The 20,642-nt window shown below is 43.2% G+C and overlaps 1 protein-coding gene and 1 long non-coding RNA gene across 2 annotated transcripts; one reads left to right on the top strand and one right to left on the bottom strand.

The window, feature by feature from the left end:
- Positions 1 to 3,469: 3,469 nt before the first annotated feature.
- On the bottom strand, positions 3,470 to 10,982 carry LOC310814277. Its single transcript, XR_014554571.1, has 3 exons — positions 10,809 to 10,982; positions 4,436 to 4,572; positions 3,470 to 4,311 (listed from the first exon to the last, which is right to left on the bottom strand). It is a non-coding gene; the product is annotated as an uncharacterized lncRNA (long non-coding RNA).
- A 97-nt stretch (positions 10,983 to 11,079) lies between these two features.
- Positions 11,080 to 19,958, top strand: LOC310814276 (14-3-3 protein beta/alpha-1-like). Its single transcript, XM_083683587.1, has 6 exons — positions 11,080 to 11,201; positions 12,181 to 12,609; positions 16,704 to 16,827; positions 17,846 to 18,009; positions 18,445 to 18,540; positions 18,823 to 19,958. Exons 2-6 carry the CDS (start codon positions 12,316 to 12,318, stop codon positions 18,895 to 18,897), a joined length of 753 nt encoding a protein of 250 aa, XP_083539713.1. The 5' UTR covers positions 11,080 to 11,201; positions 12,181 to 12,315; the 3' UTR covers positions 18,898 to 19,958.
- The last annotated feature ends 684 nt before the right edge of the window (positions 19,959 to 20,642 follow it).

Genomic DNA, 20,642 nt, shown 5'->3' with positions numbered 1-20,642 from the left:
TTGGTGAAGGTCACACACACACACACACACACACACACGCTGCACATACATGCGTGAACACACACACACACACACACACACACACACACAAACATGCACGCTGCACATACATGCGTGAACACACACACACACACACACACACACACACACACACACACACACACACACACACACACACACACACACACACAATAACAAAGGCACATGTACATGCACATGTACTGTAGACACATGGCTATACTACCAGTCAAGCCCAGTTGCTGTACTGTAACAACAGTGAGAGGCTTGAGAGAGCTGTGGTCTAGTGTAAGGAGAATCTCTACTGCATTGTGCACTTAGTAAGCACACTGACTGCATTATTCATACAGGCAGTCAAAGAATATCAGAGAGAGCTAGACAGCGCTGCTTAAATGGCTATGCTCGATGCATACAAATCTGAAAACACCAACATAGACTGACACACATAGCCTACAGCAACACACGCAACCACAGTTCATACAGTATGCACATAGCGTACTTCACATACACACATACACACAAACATCCACCCCTCCATACAGTACATACATACATACATATATACACTCACTGAATACTTTATTAGGAACACCTGTACACCTTCTCATGGTGGAGGTGGTGTAATGGTGTGGGGAATGTTTTCTTGGCACACTTTGGGCCCGTTAATACCAATCAATCAATCATCGCTTGAATGCCACAGCCTATTTGAGTATTGTTGCTGACCATGTGCATCCCTTCATGGCCACAATTTACCCATCTTCTAATGGCTACTTCCAGCATGATAATGCACCATGTCACAAAGCAAAAGTCATCTCAAACTGGTTTAATGAGCATGACAATGAGTTCAGTGTTCTTCAGTGGCTTTCCCAGTCACCGGATCTGAATCCAATAGAACACTATTGGGATGTGGTAGAACGGGAGATTCACAGCTTGAAAGTGCACCTGAAAAATGTACAGGAATTGCGTGATGCAATCATGTCATCATGAACCAGAATCTCAAAGGAATGTTTCCAACATCTTGTGGAATCAATGCCACGAAGAATTGAGGCTGTTTTGAGAGCAAAGGGAGGCCCTACCCGGTATTAGTATAGTGTTCCTAATAAAGTGTTCAGTGAGTGTACATACACACACACACACATTGAGCTCTCTGAAGTCTCCTACTTTATGCAAAATCATTTCAAAATCTTTCAAAAGTAACATCTAACTATCATGTTGGTGTGAATAGGTAGACTAGAAGCACTGGGGAGTGAAAGAGGAGTGGGGGCACATCTAATATAACAAGAAGAGAATCAGAAACCCTGCTTCACCATTCAGTCTGTCTCTCTCTCTTTTTTTTTTTCTTTCAGTTTTGTTATTCTACTAATGAGAACCCTGGCCTATGGAGCAAAGGGAATCATGTAATAGGAATAATAATAATACAGTCCTGTTCGCCAGGCTGAGTAGGTACCACACAGAGAGCAGAGGCTCAGGGCGTTTTAATTGTGTGTAATTACAGCGTAGGAATGCTATGAACTGGAGCACAGAGGGCTAATTGCCATGCCTTCCCTTAGCCCCCCTACGCACGCCTCCTCGATGTGTAGACCACCTCTTGCTCTCTCAATCAAATAACATCTCGCCCTCTCCTCTCCACTTGTCACTGGATGCTCTCTTAGGTCCATCCTCTACATGCACACAGAGCCTATCCTCTGAGATGAGGAGGAGAAGGGGAGAGTGGATAGGCCGGCTGATCTTTTCAGCTCTATAGCTTTTCAGACTTTGATTGGGCTGTCTACAGTATAAGGGCTCTTAGAAGCCTCCTCTGCTAGCTCTATCTGCTACAGTAGTAGTTGGGCGGTACTGTGCAATGCATTGGACGAAGAGGGATACAGGGACTACAACTGGTCGGTTTGAGCTCATAAATATTCAATATTATTCTAATCGGATTCTGATTCTGATACCCTACTTGTGCTACTACTGTACTTGTGATAGGTGCAGTAGTGATAGCCCATCAACTACACAGCAGCCACATGAGACACATGCAGTTGCTTCTTCTCTCATGTATAATTCATGCTGTAGCCATCAGCAGCAGTAGCAGCATACAGGTTAGTCAGTGAAGACAACCCACCTCCATTTGCAATGATACTGCAATGAGTCTACAGGGACAGAGAGAGTAGAGCATCATATTGATGGGTGTTCATAATGGTGGAAGTGTTCCCTGTGCAAGAAGAACTCTAATTGCATGCATTATTAAAAACATCCACTCCCATGGATGACTGTGATAGCATGTGAGCTGGCCAATCTACTACATCAATGCTTCTCTGTCTCTTGCTGGACTGTATAACAGTGTGTATAACCAAGTAGTATGACTGTTGAAGGATTGGGAAGAAGAGGTCATAGGTTAACTTAAGAGTTTGGTGCTCAGGAAGCCATTGAAAGTAAATAAAGACCTAGAATATAGAAGCGGTGATTCTGACTGGTTTATTTGAATACTATTGCTCTGTTTGATATATTTTGTTTCAATAATGTAGTTAACTTTTGGTAACAGAACACAGCCTCTTTGTCTGTGAGTGTGAAGTCATATGCGGGGGTTCAGCATGAATTAGAGAAGAGTTTTACTCCTTATGTTATGTTGGGATAAGACGGGGAGAAGAAGTAGCTCGTTATTCAAGGTCTCACATCTGCACATGACTTAATAGGCTGCAAGAAATTGTTGTAAACAGCTCACTGTTGATTTGACCCTAACCCTTTTACAGTGTTCTAATATGATAAGCTGATTTTGATTCCTCCCATGAGAAAAGACCAGTGCAACATAGAACCAGGTATAACTGTGAATGCACAGGAGAATTATACTTTGAGAAATGGATGATCTAGAACTTTCTCCCAGGCACCTGTCTTGTCTGCTGCTTGTGTGCCTTTTGTCTACACCCGTCTTTTCAATAAAAAACATCATCTTGTACTCTGAAGATCCACCATCTGATCCTTCATTATTCATCACCGAGTCCTTCACTGTCCACGTTCCCTTTATGGGAAGCCGAGTTGGTTAACCCTTGGGTCCATGCTAGTCTATTTTTATATGGGCCTGTCCAAAGGCTGATCAGTGTTAACCCATCCATATTTCTCCATAACAAGCATAACTGAGTTCATATACACAGCAATCATGACCAGAAGGAATGCTCACCTTATCCTGAAGAATTCCATAAGAGCTGCTGTGCTGTTGGCTAATATCCAAAAGGAGAGCTCAAAACTAGAGCTGAAGCCTTGGGATTTTCCAACCTATTTAGTGTCTCTATTTATAACCTGCTGCACTGCTGTGGACAAGATAGTCTCCTCTGTCTGAGAACGTCAAGTGAAATAAGGATTTGGACATTGTTTAGGTAGTGTCCAGTGTCCTGTCCATGATAATCATAATGTAAGAAAATCATAAAACATGTTTTGTACTTTCCATGTTTATTTGAATATCTCAATCCCTGAATAGACATAACCAAAACAGAGTTATACAGGTAGCATATAATTGTCTATTTCCCATTGGGGGCTGTAGAAAGTTGGGTCTACTAATCAGCAGTTTAAAAACATCAATGCAGAATGTTGATACAACAGTATTTTAATCATAGTTTTCAGAGTTTTGTTTAACATATAATCTCTATAACTGCGTTTAAAAACCCAAAGCTGATAACTGTAACAAAACTGAAACGAGTTGCAGACAGTGTCCTGTTTCAATACTCTGTTGGATACAAGGAAAGATGAGTGCTGTTTGAAAGCAGTACATAATGTATTCTAATGGAAATACAGTCAAATGCAATAGCATTAATGCTAAGGCCATGAGTTCACTCAATTATGGCTTGATCGTGCAGCATAGCCTCAAGACAATCTATTCTCTTTGTAAAGAGGGTGCAACATTTGGCATGGTGTTGGATGGACTTGACAAAGCCTAAACATTTAAAATAGTGGAATTAACTCTTTATGAGAGATACCCAAACACAAAAACACAATATTCTGAGTAATTTGATTAATAACAAAATATCTACTATAATATGTACAGTATACTGGAACTCAACCTGGGTTGTGTGGCCAATAAATTATCTTGTATCCTGTATGCACATCTATCGATTTTTATACATTTGTGGTTCAAAGGAAACACCACAAATGACACTATTAGATGTGACCTTGCAATTTTGTCAATGTAAAAATCAAGTGTATTCCTCACACCTGTTTTTCTCTGCAACACACAACAGTGGTGACTTCAGGCCATGCATCCACACACATTTCAAGGCAGGAGATGTTACCATTCATGACGTGGACTAAACCCCCATAAACCTGTTTGAAAGAGGAGAAAGAAAATGATGGATAATGTTACCAGTAGATGATACCATTTTGCAGTCCCTTACCAATGTCATAATATAATTTACCATTACAAATATAATACTGAGTCTAATCTTACTGATATTGACTGAGGAAGTTCTCTGTGGAGGAAATCTTTCAAAGTACAGAGATCTGTGGAGGACTTGAGGAGAATCATGTTGTCCAGGCGTTATTGAATCTGAAAGTGCAGTCTGCCCAGGGACGTTGGAAGTATATCTGTAGTGGTAGTGGGAGTGAAAAGAATGAAATGATCAGGTCTCAGGGAAATGACACCAGGCCTACAGCTGATTTACCCGAGTGCACCCGCCCCCGGACCCGATAAACAGCTCTGATTATGAGAGCGTTGCATATATTTGTCAGTATGTAAATCCCAACTCATCCAAACCTGCCCTACCATAGGAGCCTGTCAACGCACACCGCCACACAAAGTTATCTCATATAGTGAGAGAGTGCAATGTTATGTGAGATGGAGCGTAAAACCTCGCATTTTGGCTATTTGTCCCAATTCTGACAGTGACAGAAGATGTCTCCGCCCCCCCCCCCCCCCCCCTTTATGTACCCACCGAAAATGTTGCCTATCAGCTGTTAATGTCAATGTGTCCACTCCAGATAAAGTGTGACCTGTTAGATTACAGTAGGCTACAAATACAGATTTGTATTGTATGGTTGCAATTGAAAACATTACCAAGCTGTAACGAACCTTCATACATTCAGTTCTTTTCAGGTTTAGAGCAACAAAGTGAGTGCTTTATGTTGTGTTGGTGTTACGACTACTCCCTATAGTAACACCAACCTAACATAAAACTCTCACTTTGTGTGCTTTGAATGCTGGCTTGGTGTCTTGCTGATTCATGACTACACGAATCAACTTGTATTCTTGTATATCGATGCCTTTCTCTCTGATCTGTTCACTCATCCTGCCACACCTTCACATGGCATTCAGCTTGGAGGGAAGTAGATACACCCAGAAAAAGAAAACCTGTATACCATAATGCCATCAATGCTCTAATACTGTTACACTCAACAAAATCAATATTCAAGTTGTTTGTGCATTCCTGGAATACAGTGACCCAAGCCAACCTACATTTGGCCTATTTATAGTAGGCCTACACACATTGGGCCTATGGCCAACACCACACATCCACTGATTCACCGTCAGCCACGACACAGAATTTACAATGGCCGGTCATGAGGGAGGCCTTGTTCGCTGACTACCTCTAAGTAAATGCCTCTTGCCTCCCTGCTTAGGGCACTATGATGTTTCTATAGTTTACATGTAATTAAACCCATTTGCATGAAAGACGCCTGAAAAGAGAAGGCAATTACTATGAAATAAGGTGGTTTCAGAGCTGGAAAATGTCCTGTTTCCATTTTGTTCTGTCCTTGTGCCCTGTCTTAACCTTACAACTAAGACCATGGTTACTCAGTCAGTGGTAATATGTAGGCTACCTATAGTAGTATCGGTATGCATGCATCCTCTGAATGTAACACAGTAATAAGCAACCCAACGGGTCTGATACATTACATTTTTATACATGATGTCCATGCAGTTAATGTAAAGATACTCTGCCCTTCACTAGGATGTTGCTTCCTGTCGGGGGCTCATGTGCAATTGTTTCTTTTTCTTTTTACTTTTTCATTTTTGTTTGATGGTCACTAAGGGTCATTTTTCAAAGTTAATAGTTACAGGGTATTGCTATGTTAAGTAGTAGCTGTGTTACATTTGTATTAGTGAAATATGTTTTAAGTTTGTTGAGCGAACAATAGCCTAAATTGAAAGTAGCTAACTCTAACATTAGCTGTAGAGGTCAAGCGTTTTAACCCTAACCCTTTGGATGGTAAGGTCACAAACCTCTATTCAATGTTACTGGTAACTATAAGTAATTACTGGTAATTACCATGCTATTACTCACTTATTCCAAACTGTAATTTTAAGTGCCACGCACATGAGATTAGAGGACCACACCTTGTCCTCATTCCTCTTGAAATCTTGTCTCTCTTTCAACAAAGGTCATTAAAACATTATCTCATAATAACACTATACTATGCCGCAGTAAAAGTAAAACCACTTCTGTATAGAATCTTTAGGAAAACAACGGTTTTACAACTGTTTTCCTAAAGATTCTCACTTTACAATAACAATCCTGAAATGCTTTTTCGCCATTTAATTTGACAGACACTCCCAACGGACAGCAGGCATCACATCACACAGAGTCAAGAGGTGAGAGAACCCAGTCAGCCTCCAGCCAGTGAGAGACTGTCATTATGAACAGTAAATAGGAGGAATAGGCTGCTGTTAACCATGAAGAAGAAAAGGGCAAAATAGTATTATATATACTTATTATATATACTATTTATAATTTATATTAAAGACTATTATGCAGTCTGGGCACAACAGCCATTCATTTCACTATCATTCTAACAAGCCTGTTGTTGATATATGCTGTTAACACTTTTATAACATATGAAGGACCGGGCAGAAGAGGTCATAGGTCAACTTAAGAATGGTGCCCCGCAGCCATTGAAAGTAAATAAAGGCCTAGGTATAGAAGCAGGGTTGTAGTGATTCTGACTTTGGTGTGTTTGAATACTATTGCCCTGTTTGACATATTTTGCTTTAACAATGTAGTTCACTTTTGATAACAGAACACAGTCTCTTTGTCTATGAGTGTGAAGTCATATGCATGAGTCCAGCATGGATTAGAGAAGAGTTTTACTCCTTCATGTTATCTCGTGGGACCTGAAGAGTCTGTGGTCCGCAGGGGAAGATAAGACGGGGAGAAGAAATAGCTCATTATTTGGTCAAGGTCTCGCATCTGCACGTGACTTCATACCCTGCAAGAAATTGTTGTAAACAGCTCACTGTTGCTTTGAAACCCAAACCCTTTTACAGTGTTCTAATATGATAGGCTGATTTTGATTCCTCCCATAAGAAAATACCAGTGCAATGCTAAAGTTGACATAGAACCACGTATAACTGATCCAGAACCTTCTCTCTGGCACCTGTTTAGTCTGCGCCTGTCTTGTCAATAAAAACTGAAGATTCACCCTCTGATCACTTCGAGTCCTTCAGTTGGTGTCAGCAGTGGGATACACAGAGCTCTTCCGAGGCAAAGTGAGTAGGTTTTTCCTTTGATTGACCACGTGCCAGTGCAACAGTGGTTGGATCTGTTGGCCCACAGGCGTAACGGGACTGGCTGGGCAGATCTGGATGATGGAGGATACCAAAGAGACTGTGGACCTGTCGGCCCTCAGACCTACCAGTGTTGGCTGTGTGGGTGGAGATGGAGGATACCAATAGTGATTGGTCAGGTTGGATCAAAGGATTAAGCGTTCAGATAGATGGAGCTTGTGTATCCGGTAACCCAGAGGAGGTCAATTGAAGTGAGTAATAACGAGACGAGTGGATTGGAAGGATAAGAGGTGTTTATGTGTGTTGTTTGTGCTTTGTGTGTGTTTCGTGTATATTGATTGAAATAGGGGAGGGATTGTATTGGATAATCAACTTTAACTGTAATTCCAATTCTGAGTTGACACTGTGAAGGTCTGCGTTCAGTAACATGCCAGGAAAGGGAGAGATGGGGAAAGGGGAGAATTGAAGAGGTGCTGGTTACAAGTGTGTGCTGTGGCCTCACCCATGTTATTTGTGGAGGTGTTGTATGATTTCAGACTCAGGGATGGTAACCTGGCAGAGGGTGTGGAAGACCAAGACCTTTGTGGTGGGACTGCAGAGTTGGCCACATAGGACAACACGGACCTGTCGGAGGGGTTGGAAGTCATCCAAGCAACTATAGAGGAGAGTAACGGCCAATTAGACCATGCCATAAAGTGACCTAAGCTAAACAACACTGCAGCCGTTCTTATTCACGTGGAGAGATATAACTGTGAATGCACAGGAGAATTATACTTGGAGAAATAGCTGATCCAGAACCTTCTCTAAGGCACCTGTCTTTTCTGCTGCTTTTGTGCCTGTTTTGTCTGCGCTTGTCTTGTCAATAAAAACATAATCTTGTACTCTGAAGATCCACCGTCTGATATTTAATTATTGATCACTTTGAGTCCTTCGCATCCAAGGAAAATGTTTTGACTGGGGTTTTGAGCAATTCCTCCATGGGCAATGGACTTAACCTATTGAAATGATGCTAAATTTTGCTAGCATCTTTGTGCTCTCTCTCTCTGTGTCTCTCTCTGTCTCTGTCAGTGGACGACACATCTGAGACCGAAACCATGACTAAGACTCCAATTAGAGAGAATGCTGCCTGCTGGGAGTCTAAATGTAAGGTTACCTTGGAAATATACTGTATGACTCAGCTGTAAGTCCAGTTTTAGATCTATCAAGTGGCTCGGTTATTTGACTAATGTGTGCTGTGTGTCCATCATGCCTGTCTGTGTGCCGGGTGAAGCGAGAGTCAGAACTGTTGCCAGGCAGACAGGTTTCAGTGGAGACCGAAAACACCCAAGGGCTTGTGTGAGTGTGTGTGTGTGTGTGTGTGTGTGTGTGTGTGTGTGTGTGTGTGTGTGTGTGTGTGTGGGTGGGTGTGTGGGTGTGTGTGTGGGTGTGTGTGTTACATAAGCCTGTTCAGTTACTCAGGAGCCTGTGTGATCCAAAGGTAAGGCAGGATGGCAGTCATACTAGTGCTAAGGGTAGTTAGGGGGGGATGCATCCAGGAAGTGTAATTCAAGGGGTTGGTCCCTCTTGTAAAGCACACTTATTGCCGTGCAAATATGTGTTTTGAGCTCTGAGGGTGTTGTCCATATCTTAAAGTACATTTTAGCTTTAAAATAGTGCTAACTGGCTATGATAAATCGGTAGCCATCACGGAATGAGATCACATGACGAAGAACATTCAGTGAAGAGTGCTGTATTAGTCCAAAGCATTTTCTAAAATCTGGTGTTGGGTAGGACACTTGCTTTTATGTGCCATGTTCATGTTTGGTTTGTTTACAAGGATATTCACATGTTTGGCGCTATAGAAAAATGTAGCATATGCACGTTTTTACATTTTCAGGGTGGCCAGTGGGGGCAGCATCACACAAAACTACACGCTGGACCTTTAAATCTATGCTCTATGAAACTCCTGATTGTGATTTTGTACCCCTCTTCTCCACTCCCTCTCCATCCCGTACCGGTAGCTCTCTATGAGTGGAATGTGAAAGTGTTGATGAACTCTTTGTCCAAAGGGGCCAGAATGATTAATTCTTAACACCATCCTATCATAATGGATTCAAATAACCCCAAATCTGACAAATATCTGCATCATACAGTGAAACAAACTAACAATTAAATGACAGATAAATCTGATGGGAAATAAATACTACAGGTCTAAAGGAGAGTATGGGATACCAAACTATGTATGTGTGAGGCTCCCCTATCTGCTCATCCATAGCCAAAAGGTTCTAGAATTACAGAGCTTGTTAGGGAACATTCCAGAACTGTAACTGATCTGATGTGAGCCCACAGCAAAGAATCACTCTGATGCACACAGGCCATTGTCCCCTACCCATAAACACACAGGGACTGCAGAATCCATCACAGCAACATTGTCAAGACTGAGCAGGGCATGAAGGAAAATTTGATCAATGAAACACTTAAGGACCTTTTATCATCTATCTACCTGTCTCATCAACTGCTCCTCAAAGTCAGAGAAATCACAGTGTCTTTGATTGGGTGGACATGGTAGACCTGTTCTCTGTTTGACCTGCACTGTAGAGCTGTTCCCATGCAGGGGAGGGAATCGGAGGACGGGCTCATTGTAATGCATGGAAGGGAACGAGGAATGGTATCAAACACAATGAGCCTGTCTTCCAATTTCTACCTCCACCAGCCTCCCCTGTTCCCATGATACTGTGTGTGAGAGCATTCAGGGACCCTTCGCAGAGGCCTTTCACTTCAGCTAATGCACCCTGACAATTATCTGATGATAAAACCACAGGGACTAAATAGAGACCCCCAAAAAAGTAAATGGCAATGGCTAAATGGTGAGGGTGCAACAGGATCTTTTTCCAAATTTTCGCCCTCATGTTCTCAAGTTGTAAATGAAATATTAATCAATATAACTCCCAGCTGTGGACATCTGCTATCAGAGGACATCAGCAGCTGGTGGATCTGAGGCCAGTGGAGGGCACAGGTGGGCTGTCTGTGTGACCCCCAAGATTACCCCAATACCCCTCATTATAGACCTAATTATACAATCACACCTACGATGACACAGAGGTGACTAATAATTGATTGTGTCATCATGGGAGTGGCACAGGGAAAGTGCTATAGGCTTATGATGAATCACATGGGTTGCAAATGAGAACACCAGCTTTTTAACCTGTCCTAGCAGTGTCTAGGAAGATTATTCTAAGCAGCAGCTAGTCGGGTCAAGGTTTATTGATAGACATTGTCCATAAGATCAAAGGTTGAGAGAAATTAAAGGTGTATAAAAACGAATATCTCGGTCACTTACATTAGTACCTTCCGTGCCACGCCCGCCTCGGGCCTCCCTGATGCTGCTATAACGTTTGAAAGGGGGCAGGAGCGCAGAATAACCATGGCAATGGTGACGTCTTCTCCCTTGCTCTAATTGGAGGAAACCCCGTGGCCCCAGCCGCAGCCTACAGGCCAGTCGAACTTGCCCCTAACGCCCGCCCCCTTGCCCCGCGCAAAACAACTACTGGTTAATATCTCGAGAAATAATTGTTGACAAGGGGAAAGGGCTATTTTTGATTGGGAAATCATTTTCAGATACAAACGCCCCATCTAGCAGGTTTGGTCGAATTTCACGGCTGCTGTTTTTCGCTCTGCCTCATACCAATCTCAAAGCGGATCAATTCGGAGGAGCAAATCGGGACCTTACAAGGTTGGACATTTTAAAAAGCCGTTTTACCTATTTCTAGATATTTACATTATTCATTGTTTGTCTATTGGTAGTAAGCTTTTAGCACGGTAATACTAGTTTGATGCCGCACATTCTCAATGAAAGGAGTGGTCCACAACGCCTAACGTTAGCTTTTAGCTTGACAAGCTAGCTAGTTGAGCTGTCAAGCTGCTCACTGGTGAGAAAGATGCTTCTCTGTGGCGGGCTAGTGACGTTGCCTAGCTTAAAAGCTTGCTCGACTTGTGTTAATGTAGCTTATGTCAGAGCTAGAAGGGATATGTTAGCTGGCCGATGCAGCTACTCTTATCCTCATTCCGAATGTATACCGGAGCACACTAGTGTTTCATTAGTTTGTGACCAGCTCTCAAACCCTCACTGCTTAGCTAGCTATGTGCTCGATATAGCAAGCATGCTAGCCAGCTCGTTCATGTAATTGAGTACGCTAGCAAAATCGGAGTATATTTCTACAGCTACCGCTAGTTACCCGTAGAATTTGACAGATATCTGTCACGCAGACTCAGAGCTGTACACACCCTGCTGTTCAATCATAGTCAGAAAGCTAGCTTAGACAGCTAGTACCGACACCGTGCCATCTCTATTCGAATGAGGCCAACGACAGGCAACAGTCACAGGCAATCTTCGCACATACTAGTGGCTATCATGATGACTTTCTATGATGATTATTTCTGCAGGCGCCACCCGATGTTTTATCCGACTGCGTGTGTCATTTTCTAACAGTGGCTTATACTCCAGTTTTGGCACCTCATTATCATTCTGAAAACACTAATCAAACTGATCACCATTGATTGGTTGCGCGTAGTAGGGGGGCTCATTCAGGAGGGCGCAGTATTTCAGGATCATGTAAATATGAAAATGTATTGTGCAAGATAGTTGCATACGAATCGTTTCAGCTGTAGTCATATACGTGTAATCTAACCGTTGCTTGTTACATTGCTTGCAGGTTTTTGGTGGAATACTCAGCGTCCCCTGCGCTCCCTCGTTTACTCCCCTCTTACACTCGTTCCCTTGTGCATTCCTGGACTCATATTGTTTTAACCCGATCAAAATATATTATACAACATAAAAAAACAAAACAATGGATAAAACGGAGCTTATTCAGAAGGCAAAGCTGGCGGAGCAAGCCGAGCGCTACGATGATATGGCCGCATCCATGAAGGAGGTAACGGAGCAGGGAGGCGAGTTGTCAAACGAAGAGAGGAACCTGCTATCTGTCGCTTATAAGAACGTGGTCGGTGCAAGGCGGTCGGCATGGCGGGTCATCTCAAGCATCGGACAGAAGACCGAGGGAAGCGACAAGAAGCTCCAAATGGTTAATGAATATCGGGAGAAGGTGGAAGCTGAGCTGAGAGATATCTGCAACGACGTACTGGTACGTTTAATTAATCGGAGAAATGTTGACAAGAGTAGGGTATGGTGGTTGAGAGGTGTGGGTGTGTGTTTGTGGCAGCCCAGCTTGTTAGCTAGTCACCCAGTCATTATTCCTCTCAAGAGAAGTGTTTTGTTAGTGGACTTTTGACTGCACTCCTCCTTGTATCTGAGGCATATCTGAGTGGATGCACAAGACGTCAGTAATTTCCCCCAACTCTGGTGTTGCAGGAATCTCCTGCCTCTCTGCTGTTTGGGTTCATTTGAAAGAAAGAGTCTCTTTCATATGGAGCCGTTCTTTCTCTGATCACAATTGGTGCACTATGTTCAGTAGAGTCCATAAAAGACTGCATTTGCTTGACAATAGCATAGTTATGCAGCTTTTATCGCCAATCTCTTCTGTCTGTAAAGGCTGATGTACAAACAGTGATCAGCCTTTACAGACAAACATATTGTTTTAATGCAATATGGGTCAAATGGCATCTCCCATGTTTCCTATGAGTTCCTCCATTTCTAAAAATGGTACCACCCCCTGTCCAGCCCAAGAGAGAGCAGGAAGTGTCATATTGTAATCCCCATTTCCTTCCTATTTGGAGTCTAGAATTGGAGCGAACAATGGCTCCAGCCATAGTGATGGCCGGAACTGTCAAAGGTCATGGTGACATCACAGCCAGCAAGGTGCGTCTGTCAGTGGGTGTACAGACAGACAGACAGACAGACAGGGGCAGCTGTGTGGATGAGAGATCCCATAAAACTGGGTGTGTGCTCATCTCCCATTTGATAATCATATAAGCCTACTGTCTGTAGTCTCATCTGGCGCATGAGTTGTTATGTGGCTAGCAGCCAAGTGAAAGAGTTCATTCAGAATTGTGTAATAGGACTGCCATAGCCCAGTTTGCTCAATACGCCTCAATGACACCCCCCCCCCTCCAAAACACACACACACACACACACACACATTAACCCATCTATTAGAAGCTCAGAATATCCATCTTGCTAAATCTGAATACGTGCAAGGAGTAGCCTATATGGTTGACGGTGTCTTTGCCCCTATTGCGTTCTAGTAACACAGCTCTTGTAACAATATATTAACATGCAGAGTTACAAAGTTATTACCTAAGTGGAGTAAACCACGGTCTGTTCAATACAGTTCTTACAGAATGTTGTGACTAGAGTATTTAGAGTTGCTAACAAGTTGACTTATGATGTAATTAACATGGGTAAAGGGGCAACCTCATGTTAAGTGTAATCCATGCAGGTGATGCATGCTTTTCTAGATGGCTTTCCAGTCAAATGTGACTGGACCTTCTTGTGCAGTATAACGCCTGTTGTTTTACTCCTCATGGGATGTGTTTTCACTTGTTTAAACCCAAGGCTTGGGTGAACGGCTCTGCCCATTATTTCTATCCCGCCTTGATAGTTGATTAAGGGATAACTGGAAGCTTAGTTGTGAGGGTAAGATCATTTCCCTGAGCTGCTGGCGTTTACAGGAGGAGTTCTGGTCTTTGATGGTGGTGGTGGTGGTGGTGGGGGGGTCCGTACACATTAGAAGGTGATTATGAATTAGGATTATGAAAATGAATTGTCATGCCAGCTCAATTTTCTTCAGGCGGACTGACAGATCAGTTGTCTTCCAGTGTGAGCGTCTATTCAGTGTGACATGCAAAGCATTGCCTAATACCATTCTGACAGCTCTAAATGAGTCTGTGCTGTGATTTACCATGACTAATACAGATATACATGCACAATCATAGATATTCTGTATAAAGGGAGTTTTCCTGTACAAGCTAGTAATAGCAAACCTAACTGATAGGGAGATAAGTTGTCACTTAGGATGTGGTGTACAGTGGGTGAACCGTAGGTTGGTCCACTTCCCCCCTCTCTGTACACCAGTGAGTCACGTTTATATAAACTGCACAATGTCTCACACAGATGGGCACGTCGTCAGACCACACCTCACTGCTGCCACACTATGTGTGTGTGTGTGTGTGTGTGTGTGTGTGTGTGTGTGTGTGTGTGTGTGTGTGTGTGTGTGTGTGTGTGTGTGTGTGTGTGTGTGTGTGTGTGTGTGTGTGTGTGTGTGTGTGTGTGTGTGTGTGTGTGTGTGTGTGCGTGTACGTGGCTGACTCAGCCGACTGCCAGAGTGTTGTCTGAGGGCGAGGTGGTAGATGAGGGTGTGTCAGGCAGGCTTCTTGCCCCAACTCGTCCCTGCATGCATGGCGGCTACCGGCGCATGTACTGTAACTGCAGCAAATGTCCTCTCAGTTGACAGGCTTCCACATTACACACGCTGGATTGAGCTGAGGGTCGACCTCACGGTGGAGGAGGAGGAGGCAGGACTCTGATGACACATGGTTTCCACTGAGGACGTCGTGATGCTGCTAGGCTAGACAGGAAGAGAAGAGAACTCTCCTTCTGCAGCCTCTGTGCCTTTATAATAACCCACCCAGCACAGTGTTACTGTTGACCACACGTATTGTAAGGGAATAGTAGACTTGACACTTGACTTGTAATAGTCCCCCCCCTAAATGGCCACATTGATCTTGAAGTTCATCTGTAGTCTTATAAGATGGCTCTGTTGAGATGTATTGTTGTTGAAGCCGGCTGAGGACAGTGCTGTTTTCAGCGCTCCCACAGTTTTTTCAGTGTGCCCCACTTTCAGTCAAAGGTAAGAGTCTGAAACGGGCTCACTTGCACAAAGATATATCTAGGCTGATCTATCTCGCCTGTGGATATAGACTAACCTTGGCAAGGCACATTTTTCAAAGTCAAAACTAGTGTCTAGGTTGTCATGGTGATGTCCCACATTGTTCGTGATAATTGAATACCCAGCCAGATTCACAGTCTTGGATGGAATAGTTGGAGAAAATGATTAAATGCTTGCAAAATGCTGCTCATGTGCGCCTCACACAGAAGAACACAGCCATTAATTGCAGCGCACCGATTAGAGGATTGCAATTAGGTCCTAGTAAAAAACCCTGGAGAATGTCACCATTAAACTCTTGCTATAGAACTGTATGTGAGTACTTTATAGACTAGAGCACTATGCAAGCTTATCGCTGGGTCTAAGTGAAACTGGAGCGCTGTGTGAACGCATTGTGAACAACCGGGCTGCTTTTGCTGCTTGTCTGCAGGGCGACGTATGTATGGGCAGGAATGCCGGGCAGTGATGGAACTGCCATGTGTTTAAATATAGACACATGATGTAGGGGGCCCTGAGAGTGCTGCTTAAGCAGAGGTGTGTTACGCAGTTCAAGCAGTGCCTCTGTTAGTGCACTCACACTACACAACACAAGCTGCTGTACTGTATCTGCTCTGAGAGATGTGGAGGGTTGAGTGTGTCTGCTGAGACGAGAGGCACAGAGCGGTTAGGGACCGGGACAGGAGGACCGTCGGAGTCTGCGTCGCGGTACAGTATCTGGGGCAAAAGATGGTCAGGATTCTGGAACACACAGGAGGCCTGGCCTGATTGTGGACAACTTGGAATGACTTGACGCAGTGCAAAAATGGTTCCTCCTTAACCCACTGCTGCGTGAGCATATGCACTTGGCTCCCGTCTAGATAGGGAAGAGAGGAGGCTCCATTAATCATGTAGAGGTGACTGCTGTGACTGTCCACCCCACTGGCTGCTGCTCTCACAGCTGACAGGAGCAGCTTATGATGTACTCTTACGTGGTGCCTACTTAACTGTGTTCATGTGTGGGTGCAGCCCTGCTTGTTCTGAATCTACGTTGCACCACCCAGTGATTTTATTATTTTATTTTTTTTGCTTCTTCTTATTTAATTCAATGCAAGTTATCATTGTCTTTGATTTGTAGGTCCAGTGCAGTCCGTACTAGCCCAATTATTTTTTTGGTTTGTGACTTAACATCCCTTACAGCAAGATTGTAGTAATTGCTGTTCCTTGTTTCTGGGGTTATGTTTGGGTTGTCGTCTCAGCCAATCAGAGCAAGCTTTGAAAAAAAGTTATCTGGTGTACAATAACAAGGACATTGAGAAAAGCAGAACAAGAAAACTGTTAAAGGAATGTACTGTTAAAGGAATGTCGTTTTTGCACTTTAATGTTGCCCTTGATTAATCCCCATTTCTATTCCACAGGAACTGCTGAACAAATATTTAATTGAGAACTCCACAAATGCCGAAAGCAAAGTGTTCTATCTCAAGATGAAGGGAGACTACTTTAGATACCTGGCCGAAGTTGCCTCTGGAGACGACAAGACAGGTAATGTGTGTGTGTGCGTGTGGACTTGGACATTCAGCTTGGTGAAGTGTTTGCCTTGCTTTAATTAACAAATATGACATTTTAGAAGATATGTAAAGTTATAACTGCAGTTTCTCTATCCTTCGACTAAGTGGTTCTCATTGTGGGTATGCATATTTCCGCTATGAAAGATAAACTCCTCTCTCTGATTATGAGATGCCGTCTCAGAAGGATGTGCAGTGGGTGATGTGAGACAAAAGAATGGCAATGTGTTGATGTGGTGCCTGTAGCCCCCTCTTTGCAGAGGAGAAGTCCACAAAAGACTAGTCCTAATCCCCTGTTGATTTTGTAATACAGTGGAGTATTAATCTGATGTCCTCCCAGTCACGTCTCGATAAAGAAAAAGCTTCAGATCTTCATTAAGGAAGACATATTTCAAGACTCCTTTGTCGCAAGCCGTTGTTCTTCGTCTGTGGCGGTTCAAACCAGGCCCCTTTTGCTTTGAACTCGGGGGGGCCCCTCACGAGCAAAAATAGAACGGCACATTTTGTCAGGGAGCTGGAAATGGTGTCAAGTGAGGCAGTGCGTCACACTCACGCGACTGCAGGGGCCCGTCTCATAGGAGGGAACTGGGGGGGGGAGGGTCTTTCTTTGCCAACTCTTACAGTCCTCTTCCACTCCTACTGGTACCCATTGTGTGGCGCACACTAAGGAGCTTAAAATGTCCCTTCCCCCCCCCCCCCTACAGTTTACTTGGGCATATTTATTCCTGAATTATGTTGTGCTGCTGCATATTCACAGAATTATCCAATACCCCACTTTGGTCACTCTATCCCAGCCTCCCTTGTCCATCAACCTCCATTACCTCACAATTGCCAAAGAGTCAAATATACAGCCTCCACCTCACTCACTGGCTTTATTCAAAGTTTATATTTTTGGAGTTTAGAGTTGGCTAGAGTCATTCAATGGTGATGTCATCATACCGTTGCCTCTCTTTGATTGACACGTGTCGACTAACTTGGATTCCCCTGCTCCACAGCGACCATCGAGAGCTCTCAGGAGGCATACCAGCAGGCGTTTGACATCAGCAAGAAGGAGATGGACCCCACGCATCCCATTCGCCTGGGCCTGGCCCTCAACTTCTCTGTCTTCTTTTACGAGATCCTCAACTCCCCAGAGAAGGCCTGCTCACTGGCCAAACAGGTCAGTACATGCAGCTGTCACTTGTGGTTGGTTGGTTTGCTTGCAGGCAGGAATTGTGGAAGTATGCAAATATGGATTGTGGTAATGGGGAAAGTATGTGAAAGTATGTGCTCTTGAAAGTGTTCCTGCAATGGAAGGATATTGGCATCATTACATTGAATGTATACAGTGCTAGTTCTCATTTTCTCACCAGGGCAGGTCAGAAGCAGGGGAGGGTGGTAAGAGGTAGGAATCAGAAGACAGGCTCATTGTAATGCATTGGACGGAATGAGGAATGGTATCAAATGCGTTGACAATGAGCCCGTCCTCCGATTTCTACCTCCACCAGCCTCCACCGGTCCACAAGGGTTCCTCTTGCAGCACAGATTTTGAGCGGTTGTTTTTTGCTTGCCTCGGAAGGTAACAATTGTGTATTTGTGATGTTTATGTCTGCAGGCATTCGACGACGCCATCGCAGAGCTTGATAAGCTGAACGAGGAGTCATACAAAGACAGCACACTCATCATGCAGCTGCTCAGAGACAACCTGACAGTGAGTTCTCCCCCTACTGCTCTCTTTTAAACCACATGACACCTGGATAATGACCACATGAAGGCCTTGTTCCTCAGTGTTCATGGCTCATTAAAATGAAACTGTGTGTATCTAGACAAATTAACCAATTAAATGTACATGTATTATGCATTACTATAGATATTATGGTTCAGATGGCTAAGGAGCAGTGTATATCCTGTGGCTTTGTACATTGCCTCGGAAACAGGTCTATGGGATGAGTAGCGGGGTATGTTTGTGACCAGTGTTTTTGTCTCTTCCTAGTTATGGACGTCTGACAACGCAGCTGAGGAAGGCGAGGGTGGAGAAGGCGGAGAGGCCGGCGAGAACGAGAACTGAAACTCATGTCGGATCACCTCCCCCAAAAAAAGAAAACCTTTTTACACGTCTCCATTCCTTATTGCTCCACTTTAAAATTTATTCTAGCAATGAAACCATTACTGAAGAGCTGTGTATGGAAAATTGAATCATTTAGTGTTTTCACAATGCAGCTTTTGGACAAAAAAATATGAAAAAAAAAAATTTAATTATTGAAAAAGAAAACCCTCCATTCCTTGGTTTGTGTTCGTCCTGGCCTTCCATATGTGCAGTTTCTGCTGTAGAAAAGTATTAATAGCTTCAATTTGTATCAACATTATAGTTCAAATTAGAGGATAAAAGAAGACATTCTAGGGCCTTTTGCTAAGCGACAGAAAATGTTAGTCCCATCAGACACAAGTTACAATTTGTCATTAGGGTGAAGAACATTTGTTAGATAGATATGAGAAATGGTGTCCTGTCCTCCCCACTTCGCCCTCACCCTCCATAGTCTCTTTCTCGACACGGTTATGTGGTACGGTTACAGCTGATGGTGTCCAATGTGAACAAACACAATTGTTCCATACTGCAGGGAGGGCCAGTATACAAAGCTGGCACAAAGAATTTCACAGCCATGTGGAAACTCCCCCCCCATTGGTTGAAGTATTTTCCTCATGTCCCTCCCCCCTGGTTATGATAGGCTACTCACACTGAAGCATGTCTGATTGATAGAGAAAACAAAAGTGGGGCATTCTAAAGACCAAAAAAATTATAACAACCTGATAATGGGATGAAAGAAGAAAAAAATGAAAAAAGAAAAAAAAAACATTCTGTCATGCATGTCATTTAATATAGTACACTGGAATGGGAACCAATGCTGTATACTTTACACCAAGTCCAAGTGTCCAATTTAGTACTTTTCAATGCAGGTGTGTGCACATGTAAGAGGGTGTTTGGTTAGTCCAGTGATTGTCATTAGAGATTTGGACCACTATTGTGTTTTTGCTAATCATCGATTGTAGTCCCCAAAAGCCTTGTGGAAATGTTTAATGCCCTATGTATCAGCTATGTAACATGAATAAAAACGACATTTTATAAACCAATCTGGAGCTGGGCTTTTCTATCGGAGCATACAATTTAAATGTTAGGTTTTGTTATAATACTGTAATTGTGCCCATATATGTTGTTACTCATCAGTGTTTAGTGTGCTTACGTGGCTTTCTTCACTTCAGACAAACCCTGGCACAGATGTGCTTGATTGGCAGTTCTTTTCTTTCCACCTCCATGGTGTGTTGTGATGATCATGTCTGTAACTAGGGGGAGGGCAACATTTTTGGGAAATGGTAATGAATTTTGATAGGGAGGGGTTTTACTTGCACATGCTTGCACACACACACCCTGGTTGTGTCTGAATGCTCATACTGCCTACTGATTACTAAAAGTATATGCTGCATACTAACCATACTACATACTATTTAGGCCATACTGTTTAGTAAAATGTATGCAGTAATGGTATGTTCATTTTGTTCTCAGGAACTCAGGTGAAGTCATAGTCCTAATTTTGAAGTGAGAACAACTCAACCAATGAGATTTTGTTTGCAATTCATAATGAACATTTAGAAACTACAAACATACATTATACATACATGTGTGATTGTAAATAATGAAATATGTTGAGATTGTACAGAAAGAATAATATTGTCCAAATTGTTTCTGTTTTCTGATGTGAAGGTAGGTTACAGTGGATACATCACAACTCGTCAACTTAGGTATCATCATAATGGTCC

The sequence above is a fragment of the Argentina silus genome (assembly GCF_951799395.1).
Source record: "Argentina silus genome assembly, chromosome: 13".
NCBI classification, from domain to species: domain Eukaryota; kingdom Metazoa; phylum Chordata; class Actinopteri; order Argentiniformes; family Argentinidae; genus Argentina; species Argentina silus.
Note: the sequence above shows the minus strand (reverse complement) of the source record. Positions and strands in the feature narration are given on the sequence as shown.